This window comes from Nanorana parkeri, unplaced genomic scaffold, assembly GCF_000935625.1.
Source record: "Nanorana parkeri isolate BGI_ZX_2015 unplaced genomic scaffold, ASM93562v1 scaffold28, whole genome shotgun sequence".
NCBI lineage: Eukaryota > Metazoa > Chordata > Amphibia > Anura > Dicroglossidae > Nanorana > Nanorana parkeri.
Genome location: NW_017306296.1, coordinates 2152709 through 2173374, shown reverse-complemented (window position 1 = coordinate 2173374; position 20666 = coordinate 2152709). Strand labels below are relative to the sequence as shown.

The 20666-nt window shown below is 39.5% G+C and overlaps 1 protein-coding gene across 1 annotated transcript in view; it reads right to left on the bottom strand.

Annotated features, from left to right (window-relative positions):
* The window catches only part of PLCB1 (phospholipase C beta 1), a 510797-nt gene that overhangs the window by 50798 nt on the left and 439333 nt on the right, over positions 1–20666 (bottom strand). The window contains exons 24-30 of the mRNA XM_018566842.1: positions 19027–19159; positions 18093–18155; positions 16010–16229; positions 8294–8474; positions 4231–4307; positions 4047–4136; positions 3181–3238 (exon numbers count right to left, since the gene is read on the bottom strand). Of these exons, the coding sequence (XP_018422344.1) occupies positions 3181–3238; positions 4047–4136; positions 4231–4307; positions 8294–8474; positions 16010–16229; positions 18093–18155; positions 19027–19159 (822 nt within the window). The remainder of the gene's footprint in view (positions 1–3180; positions 3239–4046; positions 4137–4230; positions 4308–8293; positions 8475–16009; positions 16230–18092; positions 18156–19026; positions 19160–20666) is intronic.

The following is a 20666-nucleotide window of genomic DNA, read 5'->3' as shown; positions in this document are numbered from 1 at the left end:
CTAGACTTCAGCATTCTGCCCATGACTTAATTTCCTATATTCTACATACAATGGCGCATTACTGCAAGCTCTAAAATGTTTGTGCTATGGCATTATACTATGCTTTAAATGTGAAGTTACAGCCCTTCAACCGCAGCCAGTTTCCTTAGAGCAAACTGTTCTGGTTGGACATACAGATATGTTTTGGGGTGGTATTCCCTGTAATTAGAGTAATGAAAAATATAAATTGGCTTCACGTACATGTTTTTCACTTATCAAGCAGTGTAATTAAAAAATGCTAATTCACTCAAAATGATTTAGTTCAGTGTACAGAGCCTTAATGCTATAAGAAATGTAACTTCCAGAAATAATTATTTAGTTAATCTCTCCAATGAAGCGCTTGCCAACTGATATTCTGCTATGTTACCTACTTGTTACCCTAGGCCTCATGATGAAGTGTGTGAAAATAAAGTGGATTGCCCAGAGCATCCAAAACAACTGTTGCTTTTTGACTGTCTAATACATGCTTATATGGACGCTTCCTTTAAAGCATATCTAAACCCAAAACCCAAAAATGTATATGATGCAGCTTGCCAGCCCCTGGATGTGGTGGCTGCATTGGTTTTCTTTTTTTAGGCTTTTTATTTTATTTTACCTGATGGTCCTGTGAATAACATCATAACCCCAACTGTCCTGATTATAGTGGGACTGTCCTGGGATTTCAACCAAATACTGGGGTCCCACCTCATGTCCGGGTTCCATGTCAAAGCCTTGGCAGGGCAGTATGGCTTCCACTATGTGGAATATGTGCTTCTTACACCTCTGTTTTAAAAACTTAGGGTTCAATTTAGAAACAATTCTTAGGGCCATTCACTGTTTTTTTGCAGTTCGACTGTATTGTGATGTAATATTTTGGCCACTAGATGGACAGAGGACCAGAGGAAAAAATACTTCTCAGATTTTAAGTATGGTTCTGTTGTTTACAAACCATGAAACCACACTTCCACTAACCTATTTCTATTATATATCATTGTGTGGCTTGTTTTAACACTTTGTATATACTGTATATTTGTATATAGGACAGCAAAACATGTCACAGAGGAAACGTGGACAAACTGAACTAAAGTTAGACCCATAAGCAGTGACCATGGTACACTGAGTGCAAACCATAATCCTATTCTCTTTATAATTCATTATTACACTGGAAAAATCTATATGAACATACATAACAAAAGCATGGGTGTGCCAATATCTATCTATACTGTATATCATGAATGAGTCTCTTGTTTGACTTGAGTTGTACTCTGTCTTCAGGCAGGATTACAGAAAAGCTTACGCTTTGTGAATATTTTTAGATTTTTAGTTTCATAAGATGAACAGACAATATAGGGCATATATAGTTTGCATGGGGTATGCATTGCATTCTGTTACAAGACTAAGTACAAGATGGAAATTGCTATCTACAAAATAGCTTTATTGTTTAAGTCAAACACGAGGAAAATAACATGCTGTTTTCACATTTGTAATTCCTAAAACATACAGATTTCTATATAGAGACTCTCCAGCTACATTTTAAAACACATCCAATATTAACTTTTAAAAAAACAACCTGGAGGATTTTTTTTTATGCAGTGCTGCAAAGTAAAGTAATCCTTATTGACGGACCTTGCAGCCTGATGCTAAGTCCCTGGGAAACCAGTTTCCCTTCATGATGTCATAGCCACAATTGTGGCTCAAAATGTGTATTCATATGTGCCTGTTGTGCAATTTGATTGGTTAATATGTAGCATGTGCCTCAGTATCGGAACTGGGGGTAACATATTGTTGGTAGATGACCAATTAACACGAGCAGCAGGGGCATGCAAGCTTTGATTGGTCTGGGTGGCAATGACCTCCATCAGGCTGGCAGGCTGTCTTGGACTGGTGGTCAGGCAACAAAGTCTTTTATTACCAGCCAGGCCCTCCGAGGCTGAATTAAGTGTTAAAGTTCAAGCTGCTCTTTTTTTGTGAAATCTTTATGTGAAGCTTATATTAACTATTAAATAGAACACGTGGACATTTTGTATCAATACAAATCAAAAAATACACACATTTTTAATGCCTGGCACTGCTTCCTAACTATACAACTGAAGTGTCTGTCTTCTCCATGTTGCCCTTGCTGGCATCTTCAATGACCGGGATAGCCCAACAGAGACAGAGATAGCCCAACCAGAAATCCCAGTACTGTTCAGCAGTTGTTGATACAACTAACTAAATGATGGTGTCTGACTTGGCTAATATATTCCCCATAATAAATATCAATATTGGGTGACGTAGGCTCTAAAGCTAACAGGTCACAAACCTGGGTAATTTTAATTCAGTATTTACAAGATTAAAGAATCATAAATGAAGCTCAGGATGTAGGAGGGGCAGGGCAAAACATTTTCTAATTTAATGGTTATTTTAGCATGACGCTTTCACTGAAGGTAACCTCTGCTTTGGATTGTTTTATCCTATGCTCAGTTTGGATTGTGCAGATTAATAATAGGTTTACTATAGTGAACAAAAAACGGATGCTTTCAAGTGACACTTTATAGTGAATCTATGGTTTCTACATATAGTGCAAAGCAATAGGTTCACTTACTAGCCTGTTAACCGCCCAACTTGCTACTTTAACTTTCTTTTACTTTTCTCCCCGCCACCCTGTTCACCCAATAAAATGCAGGAAAATACAATCTCCTTCCCCTTACAGGAAAGTATATAACTCTCTACCCTTCCTTCCATGGTGCAGCACAGGCTGACTGGATGGCCAATCACCTGGCTTGATTAAGGGGTTAAATGGAAGGTAAGAACCTGTTGTATGGGAAAAATACTGTATGGCCAAAATTATTTTTTTCTGCCTTATTTACCAATGTGAAACCCTACACCCATGATCCCAGGGACTTAACCACAGATATGAAATATGGTTTATGCTTCTACAGACATACTTCCTGTTTGTTGCTGTAGATTGAATTTTTACCCTACAAATTACTTATTTTCTTCTGCAAACACAATGATGTTTCCACTACCTAATCTATTACAGTCATTATTCCTCTGAAACATAGATGCAGCAATCAGAAAATAATAAAATGAGTCTACCCAGCAAGGACCAGTAACCACATATTCACCATTAAAAGGAACACATGGATATTCAATACACAAACAATGAAATCAGAGACGCACCCTTTTAATGTACTGCACTACTTCCTGGATATACGATCGGATCATCTCTGTCTTCTCCCTGTGGAGAAAATATAAAGGTCACCACTAAATGTAGCAATATATTTAAAGTAATGCAATAAAACAGTAAATAAACAGTACTCCATTCCCAATGACAAAGGAAACTAAAATGGCTGTGGGCCCATTTTATTGTAATGTTTTAAAATTTGTATGTTTTAAATATATTTATTTGCTCCCCATTCAAGGCTGCAATCACAGCATTTGGCAGAGATAAGTCTTCCAGCACCAACTTCCTTCGTAGTTCAGAAATGTCATGTATTGTGAAGGTATGTCACAATAATCCATATCCTTTAGGAACACCCAACTGTCACCATGGCCACCAGTCATTGCAGCACTATGGCGCACTATGCATGGTACACTTTCTTAAAACTCACAGAGACTTGCCCCTAACATGAAGGGGCTAGTTGGTTTTGTTTGCATCCCAGGCCGAAGGTTCCCAGATCTCCCCTGTATCTACCTAAATATTCTGCAACTCGAACGCAAGGCCTGTATAGAGATCCCTTCACACAAATTCATAAACATTTTTGGCTGCTGGGCTTGCAAACCTGAAAAAATTTAGACTTTTGTATTTTATGTGCCAGGGATGAACCTGGCCTGCAAAGAAATGAAATGGCATTCAGAGACCTTTTGTAGAAAGACCTTTGTAAGCCTGACAACAGTTAAAATGTTTCCTGGTTAGTATTAGTTCAAAGATTTACCTGGAGTGGCAGGGCTGCCAGGATTGGCACATAACCATCTACACATAACGCACTCCTCATCCATGTAGTATTAACAGAGAACAATTCTATAAGTAAAAGACCTATACTTACTCTTCCATTTGATTTTTGTCTTTTGATTTTGTTTCTGTGACTTTTTCTTGTCGTTTCTTGTCCATCTTCTTTTTTAATTCTTTCTTTTCTCTGAAAGAGAAGACAAGTGGAGATTGATGAAGAAAGATGAAACATTATCTATGATCCCACTGATCATGAGATAGATTATAAGCCTGATGCTTACTTCTCACATGTTTCTTTGAGTTTTTTTAGTTGGTTGTTCTGGCACTCCTCTGCCACATCTGTGAGTTTCTGGATGAGCTGGAATAGAGACCTGAGATATTAGTGGTCAGAGGTGGTAAGTAGGACACCATAACTATCTGTTATTGGGACACAAATGTTGTTTGATAGACAATATATTCTATTAGAACCTATCTCTTCTGGGGACATGAGATCAGACATAGACATACTGTCTACGCAGTAGACATGTGCGATTCGTTTCGTTACGAATCGAAGTTCGTACGAATTTTCCAGAAATTCCGAATTTCAGTTTCCGAATTATATCCGAAATACGAAATTCCGTTAACGAATTTCGGATCCGAATTTCTTTGAAACAGGAACTATGCTGCATGGGATACTATCAAGAGAGACACATGGGAAGACACAGGTGGTCATCATCATGGAGGCCCATGGTGTTGAATACTAATGAACCTCTGTACCAGCAAGTACCTGTGTCAGTCTATAAATCAATCTTTATTTTCACGTAGACATCACATCTTAGCACTAATAAGCTGCAATATATTACATAATTGTTATTGGGTTTAGATATCCTTTAGGTTAAGATTAAAGGAAACTTCTACTAAGTAAAAAATAGAATCTACTTTTGCAGAACGGAAAATGCTTAGATGTCATGGTGATTCAGTAGTTTAAATAGTTTCTGTGGCACCAGAACAGGTATGCAGATCAGGAGTTTTGACTTTCTAATTTGCATGCGTGTTTGCAGTGCTGAAGCCAGGGAACTTTGACCTTCAAAAGCATGTTATAAATGCCAGCTCCTATTTAGCTTTCATGGTATGTTCATTTTAAAGCCAAACCCCTGGTAAAAGGTTGAATTCAAAGCTGTAATACATATACATGATTTGTTTTTCCTGCCAAAGAATGTGTATTCCTGTCCTTCTGTTCTTAAGATTTACACAGCAATGCCATAAAGCACAACCAGATGTATTACCTGACGTTTTATCTAGCACAGTTATGCAATACAGTTACTTCCCTGTGATTGGACATTGAAGGAACAGCAGCAGACTGACTCTTCCTACCTGCATGTTCCTTGTCAGCACATGCATGCACTAGAAATGAATGGCTCCTATGGCTGCCCTTCTCTTTCCCTGTGTGAGTTTTGTCATAAAAAGGGTTACAAAAACTGATACCAAGTCAAAATCAGGTACCTCAGGTGCATTTAAAAATAAATGTAATCATTTTAATGACTACATTACCCTGGTTTTTATCTGCCTGAAGTTCAGGTTGAATTCCCTTTGCAAGTCCTGATTTCCATACTTGTTCTGGGTCATTAGCTCAGAAAGCAATTAAAGCCATTGGATCGGCATGGCACCCAGGCAAATATCATGTTAAGGAAAAGGCAAAGTAAAGACAGCCTACTTATATATCTCAGATTTTACGGGTCTCCCGGAATACCTTCCTTGTCGTGTTTTCTCTGAGCAGATTATTCTAGCGATACAGAAGTCCAATATAAAAAAGTTTCACGTATCACACAAACAGGAATTCTCTGACTGTGCGTAGAATTATAACAAGGTGATAAAAAGCCCACAGCTGAAAAGCATGCAAACCATAATTATGTATTGTTATTTGTCGGAGAAAAATCTTTCCAGTTCCGAACAATGAACAATTCATAAATGAAATACCTATTAAAAGAACAGTTGGCTCATTCATGTGTAAAGTAGATTTAAGTCTGAACAAATATTAATTTAAATGGAGCCCAGGGGGATACTTTAATTGTACCTTACTCCGAGTACAATGCAGAATCGTAGAGGATAATTAAACCATCCAAGAATGTAAATTGGCTTAAACACTTAAATGAATTGCTTAATGTGTGGAGTAGTTTTGAGGTAAAAATTTAGAGGCTCCTAACCAGTGGGTGGCATCAAGTAGAGTGGCATGTTTGGTATGCAAATACTTCACAAAGCTGATCTATGGGTGGCTGAAACAGTCCAATAATGGTAAGCAATATGACAGATTGAAGACAACAACAACCCCATGTTGACTACCTGTCAGATGTCCTCATTGAATGCATAGATTTTCCACCATCTTGACAATATTTTCCTTTTCTCCATAGAAAAAGGAACTAGATTTTTACTATTTATTATTATTATTATTATTCAGAATTTAAATAGCGCCAACCAGGGCTCAAAATTTCAGGTCCTGAGCTACTAGCCAGGCCTTCAAAGTTACTCGCCACCAGTTGCCCTGCATAACACAAACAAACACACACAGGGCACAACGCGCACACAGCACAGCACACATACAGCCACAGCACAACGCACAAGGCATTACACATACAGCCACAGCACAACGCACAGAGCATTACACATACACATTTCATCTGAAATTAATTTTTAGTGTTCTCACATGTCTAATAATATGCGTGTGGGGGGGAGCAGTTTTCACTTTTTTAAAATATTTTTTTACATGGAAGCACTCAGTACAGAGTCTTCCCATTCATTCATACACTGATAGTAAAATATTTACTATCAGCTGTTTCTGAATGGTGAGGAGCCTCTGTACTGAGTGTTTCTCCCCATTGAGAAATTCATGAATGAACAGGCTGTGATGTGAATCACAGCCTGTTCATTCATAACTGGGGACACATAATACTATGTGCCCCCAGTTATTTACAAACACTGGAGTGATCAGATGATCGCTCCGATGTTTGTCCTTCTCACATGGAGGATCGGTAGATATCAATGATATTTACCGATCCCCCGCTCTGCCACGCACAGAGCCGCTGTCATCCTGAAACTGACAGGATGACAGCGGCCCCGATCTCCTACCTGCTCGGCCATCCTGACAGCTGCGGGCGCGGCTTCTCTCCCCCTCACCGCTCCGCCATCCTGACAGCAGGCAGCGCTCCCTCCTGCGCCCCCCTGCTTAGACGGACGGACGAGGGAGCGCTGTCATCAGGTCGGTGAACAGGAGAGAAGCCGCCCCGAGGAGGCTTCATTTCCACTCGCCCCCACGCAATTTTCACTCGCAAATTGCGAGGGGGCGAGTGGAAATTTTGAGCCCTGGCGCCAACAGTTTGCGCAGCGCTTTACAATATAAGGAAGACATTACAATACAATTCAAGACAAGATAGTAAGGAGGGCCCTGCCACTGGGGGCTTACAATCTAAAAGGGAGGGACAAGTGATACACGAGGAGGTAGCTGTGTGGGGATGAATTGTTTGAGAACGTGATGGTTGCAGCCTTGATTGCCAGTTGTTGAAGTGTTTAGCTGAGCTTGCGTCAGAGATGTTATTGAGTCAGAAGAAAAATGTTCTGGCAGCAAGAAATGTATGCAAGGATGTACAGATCTTTCAGTGCTGCAATAGGTCGGATATATGGCTTTGGATAGTTACCTTTGCTTTGGCATCAACCAGTGGTGGCAAAGCCTCAAAAGATCAAATCCTATTTGACCCATAACTCTGAGACACTGAGCATAAACCCCTGTCCTCATTAATAACAAAAGCATCATTACTATGTGCTTAACAGTCAGAAAAATTCCAACTCTACATTATTAGTTTTATTCTGCATCACATGAGATTCCATTGCCATCCATTGTCATTGGTTAGTAATTCTGACAATGTTTTAATTACTACCTATGCCTTTCTGTCCCAGTGACAACCCTCCATTTCTTGTATGAATGTCACAGGGACAGGAAGTGAGGGAAAATCTCCTCAATGTGGTACTCCATCAAAAACACAAAAGACTTTGATATAGATACATTTTAAAAACTGTACAGACAGGAACAAGCTACCATTTCTGACCTTCTTCTGAGAATGCTAGTTACCTAGAAGTCTCTGGATGCAATACTTTCTGAGTCACTGACCCCAAACCTGATCAGAGTGGTCAGGACTCCTTATCTGCATACTTGTTCTGCGTCAGTGACTCCAAAATCATTGAAGCAAAAAGGTCAGCATGACAGCCAGACAACTAGCACTTTTAGAAGAGGTTAGCAATGGTAGCCTACAGGTTTCCCTTAACATACAAATGAAAAATAAAAATATTTATGTCGCTGATGGTAAAGCCACTAACCTGTTTGATATGCTCTCTTTTCTGGTATTTCTCGCTGTAATACTGTTCTTGCCGGAGATTGAGAAGCTGCTGTTGCTGTTGTTCCTTCAGCTCTACTAATTTCTGTGCCATTTCTGCATCTAATGCGGCTAAATCTTGTTCAACAGAGGAAGAATTATGATCCGGACTCCCTGATTCACACCTGTAAGTATAAGTAAAGAGTTAGCACAGCCAACATGCTGTATACTCTATGTTCCCAAACACTATGTATTTCTACTCCCATGTACTTCACATTCCACAAAGATGTATTATTGGATGGACAGCCATTCCGAAGGTGCCCTAACTGTGGGCTGGTAACCAGCCTGGGATCCTAGTATCCTAGCATAGTAACTTTGCATTCTCAGGGCCGAAATACACTGTTTTAGGAAACTTTTAATTTGTGTTCCCAGAAAAATAGCAGTCTGACTTACCAAGCTATCCAAGGTTGTATAACCACTTATGAATGTATCGCCATTAAAAATAATTCACCATTGCCTACAAATACCCAAATTAATCAGATCAAAGATAAAAATTAGAGTTAGCTGTTCAGTGCAGACCTTGGCGCTACATTTTTTTTTTTTTTTTGCATTCATCAGATTGCTCCGATTACAAATTAGAGTGCTCTGCATATACTTCCTAAAGACATTAGATTACAGTCTTCCGATCTGGCACTTTTCATTTGATGATCTAATGTCTATGGAGTATACTAGTGAGCAAAGCAAGGGGGAAAAAAACAATTGGAAATTTTGTCTGACCACTTTTGTTGTCCCTTCAATAAGCCAGAGCTACAATTGCCTGCAGCTCTCCCTCTGCTACTGTTCTTTATAGACCAGATACTGTATGTGCAAAAGCACAATGTGACCATTTGTGTTTGGGGAACCGTTGGATGGCATAAGTACCAAAGAGCTGTCAGATTCTGTGTGAACACCTGACCAGGCACTGCCTGTTATGACCTGATTCCTTATGTCCATTTTTGGCCAATGAAAACTCAAAATGCCATAACCAAATATGCCATTACCTATATACCCTTATACTAAACCCAAGTGCGCTTGTTTGTTTTGTAATCTGACCATTCTCAGAACAAAGTTGGACTGGGACCCTCAGGCAACTTTTCTACATCTCTCCTATCCATAGTCCTTTGTGATTGTACAGATCTAAATCTTAATATAATGTAAATACTGTAGGTTTGATGGACCGGTGTCCACAAACATTGGACCATATAAGTACAAAATCACTTACTTTGGAAAATAAGGAGCTGTCTACAACTGCTCTGTTGTTAAAATGTCACGGTTTAACACACCATAGCCTATGTGTCCTGGTGGTCATACACTGTCTGCTGACAATACCCAGTGACAGCAGAAGAGCTTGCACAGTGCCAGATGCAATCATAGAATGACTAATGGAGTATGACAGATAACAAGAGTACCAGTTGCTGGCATTAGGGACAGGCAGAGTAGGTGTCTGTCATGAGCCCAGTCGTCTCAGGGATGTAATTAAAACAAGTTCCATGATTTCATAAATCTAAATGGGAATATGCTCCACGTACATCTTTAACTTCGTGGATAATGTAAGTGAGAAAGTACACTTGTTTGAAAAGGAATTTATGTACAAAAGGACTTTATTTACAAAATATCTGATCTGAATACATAATGAATATTTTACAAATATAGTTATGAATTGCAATTACGTTTTTAAATATGTAGTTATTATTTAAAGATTTGTTTTGGTTAAACATGAAAAGATTTAATTTAAATGAATCCAGAAAGGAACCTAAATGTTAAGTGGAAAAAGGGTCACCAGAGGCCCATTCTTCCTGCCTGTAGAGTGTTGCCACCTGAGTCAAAGTCTTTACTGAGCAAATGATTTAATACACACAGATTGAAGCTATCACTTCATGTGAAACACAACAGTCTGCTGCTTCTCCTCTGGCCACTTTCACATGGGCACTCCGATCAGACCCGTCTGCCACTTTTCAGGCCGATCTGGTTGGAAGCCCAATGTAACTCTATGGACAGTCAGATGTAAACAGAGAAAACCCCCAACTCTGTCTAGGTCCGCCATAAAAATGGAACAGAGTTCTGTTTTGACAGACCTGATCGTGACATAGCAGAGGTAACTGGATGTAAAGGGGCACATGTCCATTTACATCCAACTGTCCATAGACCTAAAAAGGGCCCTTGCAAGATGGAGGAAAAAGCTGAACAGACACGAAAATCACAAGAGTGACATCTGTTCCGTTCTACTCTGATCAGCAGGGGATCCATGTATGGATTCCCTGCTGATTGGAACAGACAGAGCCCATGTGAAAGAGGCCTTACTGTCCAAGAGCACGTCGATGACCAAGTTTTATTGCTTAACTGCAGTAGCAAAAAGTCACATCACCAAATTGTAGGTGCTATCTTGCATGACTGCACATTTCAGAACTAGATGTATAGAAATAAAAATCAGCTCCTGTAAGAACCACATACAGTATTTAGATGTTTGTCTGGAGCTTAGCCTAAATCACTTTGCTGGTTGATTTCACTTGCCTGGAGTTGCTCTTCTAGCTGGACAGAAATATACTCTGGAACTAATTAACATGCCTAATATGTGCCAGGTAAAAGTGCAGACAACTGTGTTGAGCCATAAGTACAGCACATTGTGAGCAACTTTGATCTTGCTCACTCGGGTGGCCTGATGTGTCCCTATCAGTGAGATCGTCATTACCTCTAATAACAGCAACAACCTCAGCATCTTTAGAATCCACTGAACCCAGATCACTGCGAAAGAAGACTGTTATATTTTCATTACAGGTCTCATAAGACATCCAATTTCATATTATTCAATGTCAGCAAAAATATTTATTTTTCTTCCTTTCAATCTGAGGAGTGACAATAACACCAACACGAGAGCCTGTAAGCCTTCATTTACTGTAAAATTCAGCAAAGTGCTGATTGCTACATTGTAGCTCATGTCATTTTCTGCTAGAAGAAACATTTCTGATATCCATTGATAAGCTTCTCATTTGTATGCAGCTGCCACAGAAAGATCCAGCCACAAACAAATTGCTTTTCCACTGTGTTGCGAGAGCCGGCCTCACTTCCAAAATACAGTGAATTTTTAACTGCTACAACAATGACCCTCTTCAGACTTCCAATCTGCAAAAGGAATATCTCACCGTGGATAAAAGAGATGAAGAATACAGTGTTATTTTCAGGAATTTAAAGGGTTAGTCCGCTAACAACTCTTATTTCAGTTCTAGGTATATTTCAGTGTCAGGATTGCAATGATTGCCTTGCATTTGTCTGGTAAGCTCAGTCTTTCTGAGACTAAGTAAAAGGAGTGAGACTTTACAGCCAGAGGAAAGAGGGAGAAGGGAACTCCAGGACAGAAGCAGGGAACAAATCGTGTTTTGTAATACCAAGAATGCAGCTTAATGCCGTCCAAATATGCTCCTCCAATGTTGCGGGGATTGAAGGATTTGGTCTTTTTTCTCTCCATGTGGGTGGTTTCTTGCTGGCTGGCCTACATCAAGCTTCAGTTTTCTTTAGGATTAATATCACCTGAGGAAGCCTTATTTAGGCGAAACATGTTTGGGTATCCAAAGAAAAACTCCACTTGCTCAACTAATCATCAATAATTAGACCACTGCAACATATTGTGTCATCATCTGTATCATGGGTTTTAATGTAACAAGTCTTGTAACTGTGACAACACACTCTGTTTTTAATTATTTTTTTGTGAATAATAAATTGTTTTCTTACATAAGCTATTGTGAGAACAAAATTGTTTCCAAAAAGACCCCCACTTTCAGGCTCTGGCATACCTGGATATGGTTTTGTCATTTCAAGATATATTTACACTTGCATTAACAAAAGCACATTAATATGTGTTGTGTGCTAATGTGTAATATAACACATTGTAGAATTAACTACCCAGGCACCACAACAAAACCAAAATTGGACAGTACCCGTTTTTACTACCGCAGCACATCAGTTTTTTTTGGTACACTATGGTAGTCTTTTTGGAAACTGAGGTATAAATAAGTATGAATGGACCCTGGGGGCGGAGTGCATTGTGGTTCTATTCCTTTTATTTCACACAAAGGCAGCTGTACCCGAAAACCAACCACACACCAAGTGTACTTTTTATAGACCAGCAGAGACAGGAAGACATTGTAACAGCAGAATCACAGACATAAAAAAACTTGACAGAGGTTTTAATCCCCCCTACTCTATACAAATATCAACAATGTTTGGCTGGAGTTCTACTTTAAAGACCTTTATTGTTGGCAAATGCTTACTATATGTTTGCTGCTGTCTAATACCTTTTCTTCATTGCAGCTGGCACCCGTCTGTGCCCGCACCTTGATTTGAACCGAGGACTATGGTAAATGTTATTTAGGCTGGTTGCAAAACAATCTCTGGTGTGTTATTCAACACCCAAACACCAACGCAACTGTCATCTACGCACCAGGTATATCCCAAACTCCCCCAACTAGTATCCTTCCAAAGAATGGAGGCACTTACAGTAAGTCGTTATCAAGAGACAGAGGCATTTGAATTTAGAACATGGGTGCATACTGCAAAGTCGACATTTATACCCTGCAGCACCCTAGGTTTGGCAGCATTAAAAAATTGGGGGCACATTCACACTTTAGTGTAGTGAAGAGGTACAGGACAATTTTAACATCCTACTGGTACTGAACTGCACCATCTGCCTGCTCACATTGTAACACAGGGAACCTTTGTAGCAAACGGGTCACACAAAGAATCATCCCCAAACCCATAAAATCACAATAATTAGTTCTCTTTGCCCACTTTCATTTTATATTATTTGGAGTCAGTAGTACTCATGCAGGGTCTGTGCCTGCCTGTCACCATTTACAGCCATTGCATGCTGAAGAGGGGAAGGAGGAGCTGCACACATCTCTGATCATTTTTTTTTCCACAGGTTAAAACTGATGGGGACAATTTAAAGGAAACCTATACTGTGGAAGACTGGAGACTGAAATTGCTACGCTCTGCTTTAGAAAATTCAAATTTCCTGGCCATCATGCTAACCCAATGTCTTCAATACCGTCTGGATTACTGATTTGGAGCAATTACGCAGATAAGGACTTCTGACTTTGACATTCCTGATTTCCATGCTTGCTTTTCAGGACAGCAACTCAGCAACTGTGTTGAAGTTAGAATTAGCTAGGCAATTACCATTTTCTGTATTCTCAACGCATAGACAAGCAATTTGCCCTATGTCCTATTGCCTTAGTTCATACCACCATGCTGCTGCGGTGTACGCTGAAAAAAAGGAAGACGTAAATCATGCTGCGTACTTAAGCAGCGCAGTGTGTTGCTTTACACTACACTATATTGCAACACACTGTAGCGAATAAAGATGAATGAAATGTAATTTTGTGACATTTGAATAAAGTTGTAAAAAAAGATATAAAAAATCAAGCATTGCAATGTGTCAGTACAATGTTTCACACCACTCCTTCAAATTTAAAATATCTTGGATGGACATAGAAAGGACTAAGCAAAGTTACAGATCTGTATAGAAAAATACATTCTAGGATTGCACAACAGCATGGCTGAAGGTCCAGAAACTGTGCCTAGTGAGATTACATAGTATGTTTACATATCTGCTTTGTAAAGAATTACATGGCAGAAGAACGTCAGATGATCTCCTAGTTCAAGAAAAGCACTAAGAGTAAATAAGCTGGTCAATAAAAAATGACCTTTGTCTTGGTTTAGCATTGTGAAGCACAAAAACTGATATTTCATAGTCTCTGGCCTATAAAAAAAAAACACACACCTAGTCACAAGCTACCCTGTGTAAATGATATTATCATGTAGAACAGAGGTGATCATTCTTCAATGGAAATCTTTGCAGAACTCCTGATCTACATAGTTGTTTCAGGTCAGGGTCTAATCAAGTACTGAAACATCTAGATCCGGATGACAACCAGGCAATTACCACTTATCGGAGAGGGTCAGGAATGGTTTATTCTGCATTTGTCTCAGTGGAGAAAAGAAAATGAACATCTTACCTAATAATACCAGGACCATAACAACTGGCTGTGGCACTAAATCAGAGGAACAGATACAGGTTCAAATATCTGACCTAGGCACGTTTGGCCCAACAACAGATATTCCCTTATGTTACTTATTACAACTCTTCATCTTCATCCTGGGTACTTGAAGCGTATAATAAAAATAAATGTTCTTCCCGGAAATTAAATAGTCCATCTCTTGTGTCTACCACTGCACTTATTGGGTTCTCTCTGTCCTGTAGTGACTTAGAGGTTGAAAGGATGGACTAATGAGTACAGTGAGATACCAGAAGTCTCGGTTTCTCAGCAGACTTCAGAAGGTTTCTCTTAAAGGGAGCATCATTCAGCAGCATGGGCAGCGAGGTAAGTATTTTGTTGTTTCTTTTGTAGGGACAGCTTTTAGCCAGCTTCATTTTACAGGCAGGCTCATTTTAAACACAGAAGTATGAATAGAGGCTTGCTTATGGGTGAAGGATATTTTAAAGATAAAGGGTTACACATTTGCATTGTTTAATTCTACTGCTAGCTAACCATGATTTGATTTAACTAGATCTAGATCTACAGGCTTTGCTATAGTCAAGTATAGAATGAGCACTTACCAAACAGGATGGATTTTGATTTTCATAGGCATAGATGATAAAGGTCACCACAGCCTCACATTATTCATAAGCTAAAAAAAAATTGAATTATCCCCTTGAAGTTTGTGAACCATCATATAGAATTAGCTGTGACAAATATAGTGCCAGCAGGGGCAGTCTGGGACTCTGGGGCCCACAGGTTGAAGGGGAACAGGATGTCCCTTGGAAAGTGCATATTGGTGAAAATAGGGCGTGGCATATATGCTTTCTCTGTATTCTATATTTATCTTTGAAACACTAGTTTTGCTCTGGTCCAATTATATCATTATTCGTAGCCATTCTTAGTATGGGATATATGATTCGTACATTGCACACCCTATACAATGCCTATTCAGAAGGCAGAAATACAACATCTAATTATAAACAGTTCTGTTCAAATTCACAAAAACATTAAAGTTTGTCAAAAACTGGAAAAATGTGCAAACAGTCTATCCACTGCATAGGAGATATGTATCCGATGTAGAGGAAACAGAGCAATATAAGTAATTTAAGTAGAATCCAAGCACACTGTAGCAGCAGCAAACACCTTAGCAACTCGTGAATAATAGGAATCAAGTTCTAAACATGTATCATAAACAAAATCCAACTGAACTATACAGATAATAGTTTGCAAGTTGTGAAGAAATATTTCACCACACCCAGTGTCACAGACCAACAGCTCAAAAATGAAGAATACGATAGATGGAAGATAGACTTCCATGAGGTATCTAACCATATATAGTCTATTCCAAATGTAAAAACGTATACATAGGAGTGCTACAAAGAGTTATTAGCTTATTCTTCATTTTTGAGCTGTTACTCTGTGACATTACAATATATTATAATAAATACTGGTTTTATTATTATAATACTTTTTATTTGTTTGTGTGTTGTTGGTGATCAGTTTCAATGAATCCATCACAAAGAACCTTCAAGACAATCCCCCTTTTTTCTGATTACACCTAGGTGAGGTGAGGCCTTGAATTATTTCTAGGGTCCACTGGTGCCATAGGATCTATTTACATGTCCTTATAAATATAATTTACTTACTTCTTTTTGCTGTCCCTTTTGGCAGCCTTCTCCAGTATGGCCCTCCTCCTCAAGTAATCATTCTGGATTTCATTGTACTTAGTGGTATGTTCTTTGATCAGGTCAGTTGTTTTCTTATGGTGTTTTTTTACGAGATCTTTCATTTCTTTATAATGCTTCTTTTGAAGCTTAACAAACGACTTCTGTTGCTTCAGTTCATCAATACTCTGAGCTTCTACCTCTGTAATAAACATTGACAGAGCCAGCTTTAGTAAACATACAAAGAACAAAAAAAAAAAGTCAAATATTTAATCATAGATGATACTTCTCCGAAGAATAGTGATCCAGATCCAGCTGCTCCATCAATTCTGCTGTGCAGTGTAGTTGTACTACTTGTTTATTACTAGGGATGCACCGCTACCGGTATTTCAGTATCGAGTACCGATATTTTTTTTCCGGTACTCGCCGATACCGAATACCGATACCGAAAGTCCCATTAAGGAAGCCAGGCAGCATGTAATGACTCGCCACCTGGCTTCCTGATTAGCCGGGAAGCCGGGCGGCATGTAAAGACTCGCCACCCGGCTTCCCGATTAGCAGGGAAGCCATCCCCATGCTTCTCGTCACTATGGGACGAGAAAGCATGGAGCTGGCTTTCTAGCCAATCAGGAAGCCGTGCGCCGTGTAATGCTCCCTCTGGAAGCCCGCTCCATGCTCCCTCATCATGAGGTGACGGGGCAACAGGAAGCCGACTTCCCGGTCAATTAGAAAGTTGGGCGCCGCAACATTACACAGCGCCCGGTTACCCAATTGGCCAGCTTCCCGACCAATCAGGAAGACGGGCAGTGAGTCATTACACGCTGCCCGGCTTCCTGATACAGGAAATATCGGGCTAGGCATCAGAGCATTTTGGGCGAGTATAAGTACTTGCCCAAATACTCGGCATCGGCACCGATACTAGTATCGGTATCGGTGCATCCCTATGTATTACCTTTCACCATTTTAAATAGTGGAAAGAGCAATTTTAAAGACAAACTGTAATTGTCTTAACATTTTCATATATGCAACTTTAAACAGATTAATGTAAAATACCCTCATCAATGTTTGCTAAAGTTAATAAAATAATTTTTTAGACATAGTTTACAATGGAACATTTAACCTCTTGCCGTCCGCCCGTAGACGGACGGCACTGCTGCATCTGCAAGTTGCCGTCTCCAGACGGCAATTTTTTTCTGCTCGCACGCGCCCCCTAGTTCAGCCATAATTGCTTACTGACTGTGTTTTATTTCAGTAAAATGTTGTGGCTGCGTGCTCTTAGGGATTCATTCAAAGCAATACAGTCCTTAAGAGGCTTAAGGTGAGTCTGTGCTTTGCCCATGCAGGGCAAACCAACAGGTTCCCTTGAATATGGCCCCTACAACTTTGTATACCTACCTTCCCTTTACTCCCATGCTGGTTCATTTGCCCGTGGGTACATAGGAGATTTCTTGTGTAGGCTCCAAGCTGCTTTGGTTGGAGCTTACACAGGCTAAAGTCTCTCTCCCTACTCTCAAAGGAATGCACTCATACCTGGCGATTGGCTGCTAAGGCACAATGAACTGCATCAAGGGAGGAAAGCAAGAGAGAGTAACAGGCCCCATATAATAAGTACAGGGTATTTTTAAGTGGCTAGATGACTTGGTGGGAGAGGGAAGGGAAAATTAGTACATGTGGTTTGTGGCATTTAATTGAACCTGTTGCTTTGTCGTGCATTGCTAAAGCACAGGCTCACTTTAAATAACAACAAAGATAATTTCAGATAAACTGTACAAGGATAGAGAAAATTAAATTGTGTACTCAATAAAACAGCAGATAGATAACATGATGCAGATGATCCATTTACAGGAGAAAATTGACGCCGTGCATACATTATGGTTACCTTTATTGTTTTCTAACTAAACTATTTATTACCTCAATTTCTTCAATCCCCATCCTCTACAGAAAATATTACCTGTCACATCAACATTAATACCAATTGAAGCACACAAGCACATAGACACATACTATAGATAGATAGATAGATAGATAGATAGATAGATAGATAGATAGATAGATAGATATTTACCTGTTAAAACACTCATTATGAGGTCTTCTGCAGGTGCTGCTTTAGCAGGTATTTTAACAGAACCTAAAAAGGAGAAAAATAATGTACTTTGACTTTATCATCCAACAGGACTGAGTAAATTAGTAGTATCTACATAACATTCTAAAGTTATGCAAAATATTTATGTAGAGGTATTTTTATTGTCTCTTATCCGAGTTCTGTGGCTTCCCCTCAGTAATGTCACCACATAGAATGAGGCCCAGAGGGCACCACTGGTCCTGCATTGTAGCCCACCCATATACCAGGACTAGATTGGAAGCAAGGAAAATCAACAGCTGCTGAGAGAGTAATGAACAAGGTAAGTATTTCTCTGCATTACAATCTCCTAACTAAATGAGCAGTATTTTATAAATATAGTTCAGCTTTAAAGTATAAGAATTTATACTACAATTTATACAACAGTATTCTGGATAATTTCAGTCAGGTTTTTAAGTAAACCTGTACAGAGAAAATATGTAGTCATGGACTTCTTCTTCTGAAAGTCCAAAATATCTGGCTGTCATGCTGATCCAATGGCTTTCATGCTTTCTAAGGCACTGCTATGGAACAGGTATTCAGATCTGGAGTTCTAAATGTACTCTGCCTTTCTAATATGCATATTTCTACTTGGTCAGTGACACAAAAAGTATTGAATCAAAAGACACTCTGGACACTAGTATTCTCAGAAGGAGTTCAGTAATGGCAGCCAGAGAAAGGAAAAAATCATATCTCGGACAGTTGTGACAGGAACAGGTGTCACCATTGGAAGATTTTCCCTCACCTCCTTTTGGATTTTTCATCACTTTCTGCCTCGGGGGCCGCTGTAGAGATGGTGAATCTCTCCAGCAAGGACACACAGTAGTAGGTCCCCTTACTTCTCTCAGTATTGGTTTCCTTTAGAAATAAAACTGCTTACCTGGTACAGGCTGACTGTGAACATTCTGAGATGATGTCTTAGGCGTTAATGTGGAAGCATGATTCAAGCCATTTTCTGCTGGGGCCGGCCTTGGCTCACTGTTGGCTTCCAGTGGAACATCTCTAGCTTCTATCTGAAAACCAGACAGTAATGTTTAAGTAACTCATTAAGGAGCAATAATTTTTCATCCATGGCAAAATGCCGAAAGTGCCATCTTTCGGAGGAAATTGCAGTGCATACCTATTTTCTCTCCTCCCCACTGGGCCCTGCTCTGTGTCCCCTCTGACCCAGCGTCCAACGGGGAGGAGAGATACTGTCAGGGGAGGCCGAGCGTCGCGGGGGAGGAGAGCACTGTGAACACCCGGTGTATCACAGGAGGCCGGCTTTCCTCCCGCACTGCCCCTCTCATCCTCTTCTGACTGATCAGGAGAGCAGTGTGGGGGCAGAGGTGGCCGAGCCCCAGGTGCGGGGGAGGAGTCAGCTGTCAAAATAAACTGAGCTCTCCTTCCTACACTGCCAGCTCAGCTGTGACAGCGAGTCAGGATGAAGAGCGGTAAAAGCAGTTAGTGATCAGGTGATCGTGGACTGTTTGTAAATAACTAGACATAGTATGAGTTACTATGTACCAGTTATGAATGAATGGGAAGTGATCTACATCACTTCCTGTTCATTCATAATTGTGTACATAGTAGGCATACTATCTCCACATGTATGAATGAACAGGAACACTCAGTATAGAGGACTCCTGTTCATTTATAACATGGGCTGCAGAAAAAGAGATTGAGGACTCTGTGTCCTCAATTTCTTTGCCTATTTTAAAAGGGAAATATCAGAGGTCTGTTTAGACCTCTGATATTGTATTGAAGCCCCCACAGTAAAGTAAAAAAAATAATGTTTTAATAAAAATAAATAAATAAAAAATAAAAATAAAATATAAAATAAATAAAACATTTATAAAGATTAAATATAAATAACATATTTTTTAAAAATGTAAAAAAGGTTAGAAAAAAAATTATTGTTTCTGCCTGAATTTTTTAATTTTCTATTTCAGGTAAAAATTTTAATTTCGGTGAACCTCTAGTTGCTAGTTCTAAATCCTCCCTGGCAAAATTATACGTGGGCTGAGTGATATTGAAAATACTCTTCAATCACACTTATCACAACATACAACTAGCAAACTCCCTTATTTTCAACCACTGGCTATTCTTTTAGTAGATTACCTGGCCCTTTGCTGTCCTTGTCCATAAATGCCCCTCTTTTGCCCTGTCCATATTAGTGTGTTGGTAGCCTGTTCATAATACATGGGCTGCCTTAATGCAAACACATTAAAGTGAATGTATTACCGCACCACAGAGATGTGAATCCGGCTTCAAAATGTGCATCAAAACAAAAAAGAGGTGTTTAAAGATTTACAGTTCATTTTCTTTAGAAGACATCCACAGCCTGAGTAGAAAAGTCTGTATTCTGCCAGCGTGCTACAGAGCTCTTTACTGCATAGCAAAAATGTGCTATACAGTACCGGAATTGTACTGCATATTACTGCTTCAACAATGAGTTAAGGTACACCACTATAGCAGCATGTATCTCCACTGTAAAATCTAGATAGCTTCTTTGAGATATATATATATATATATATATAT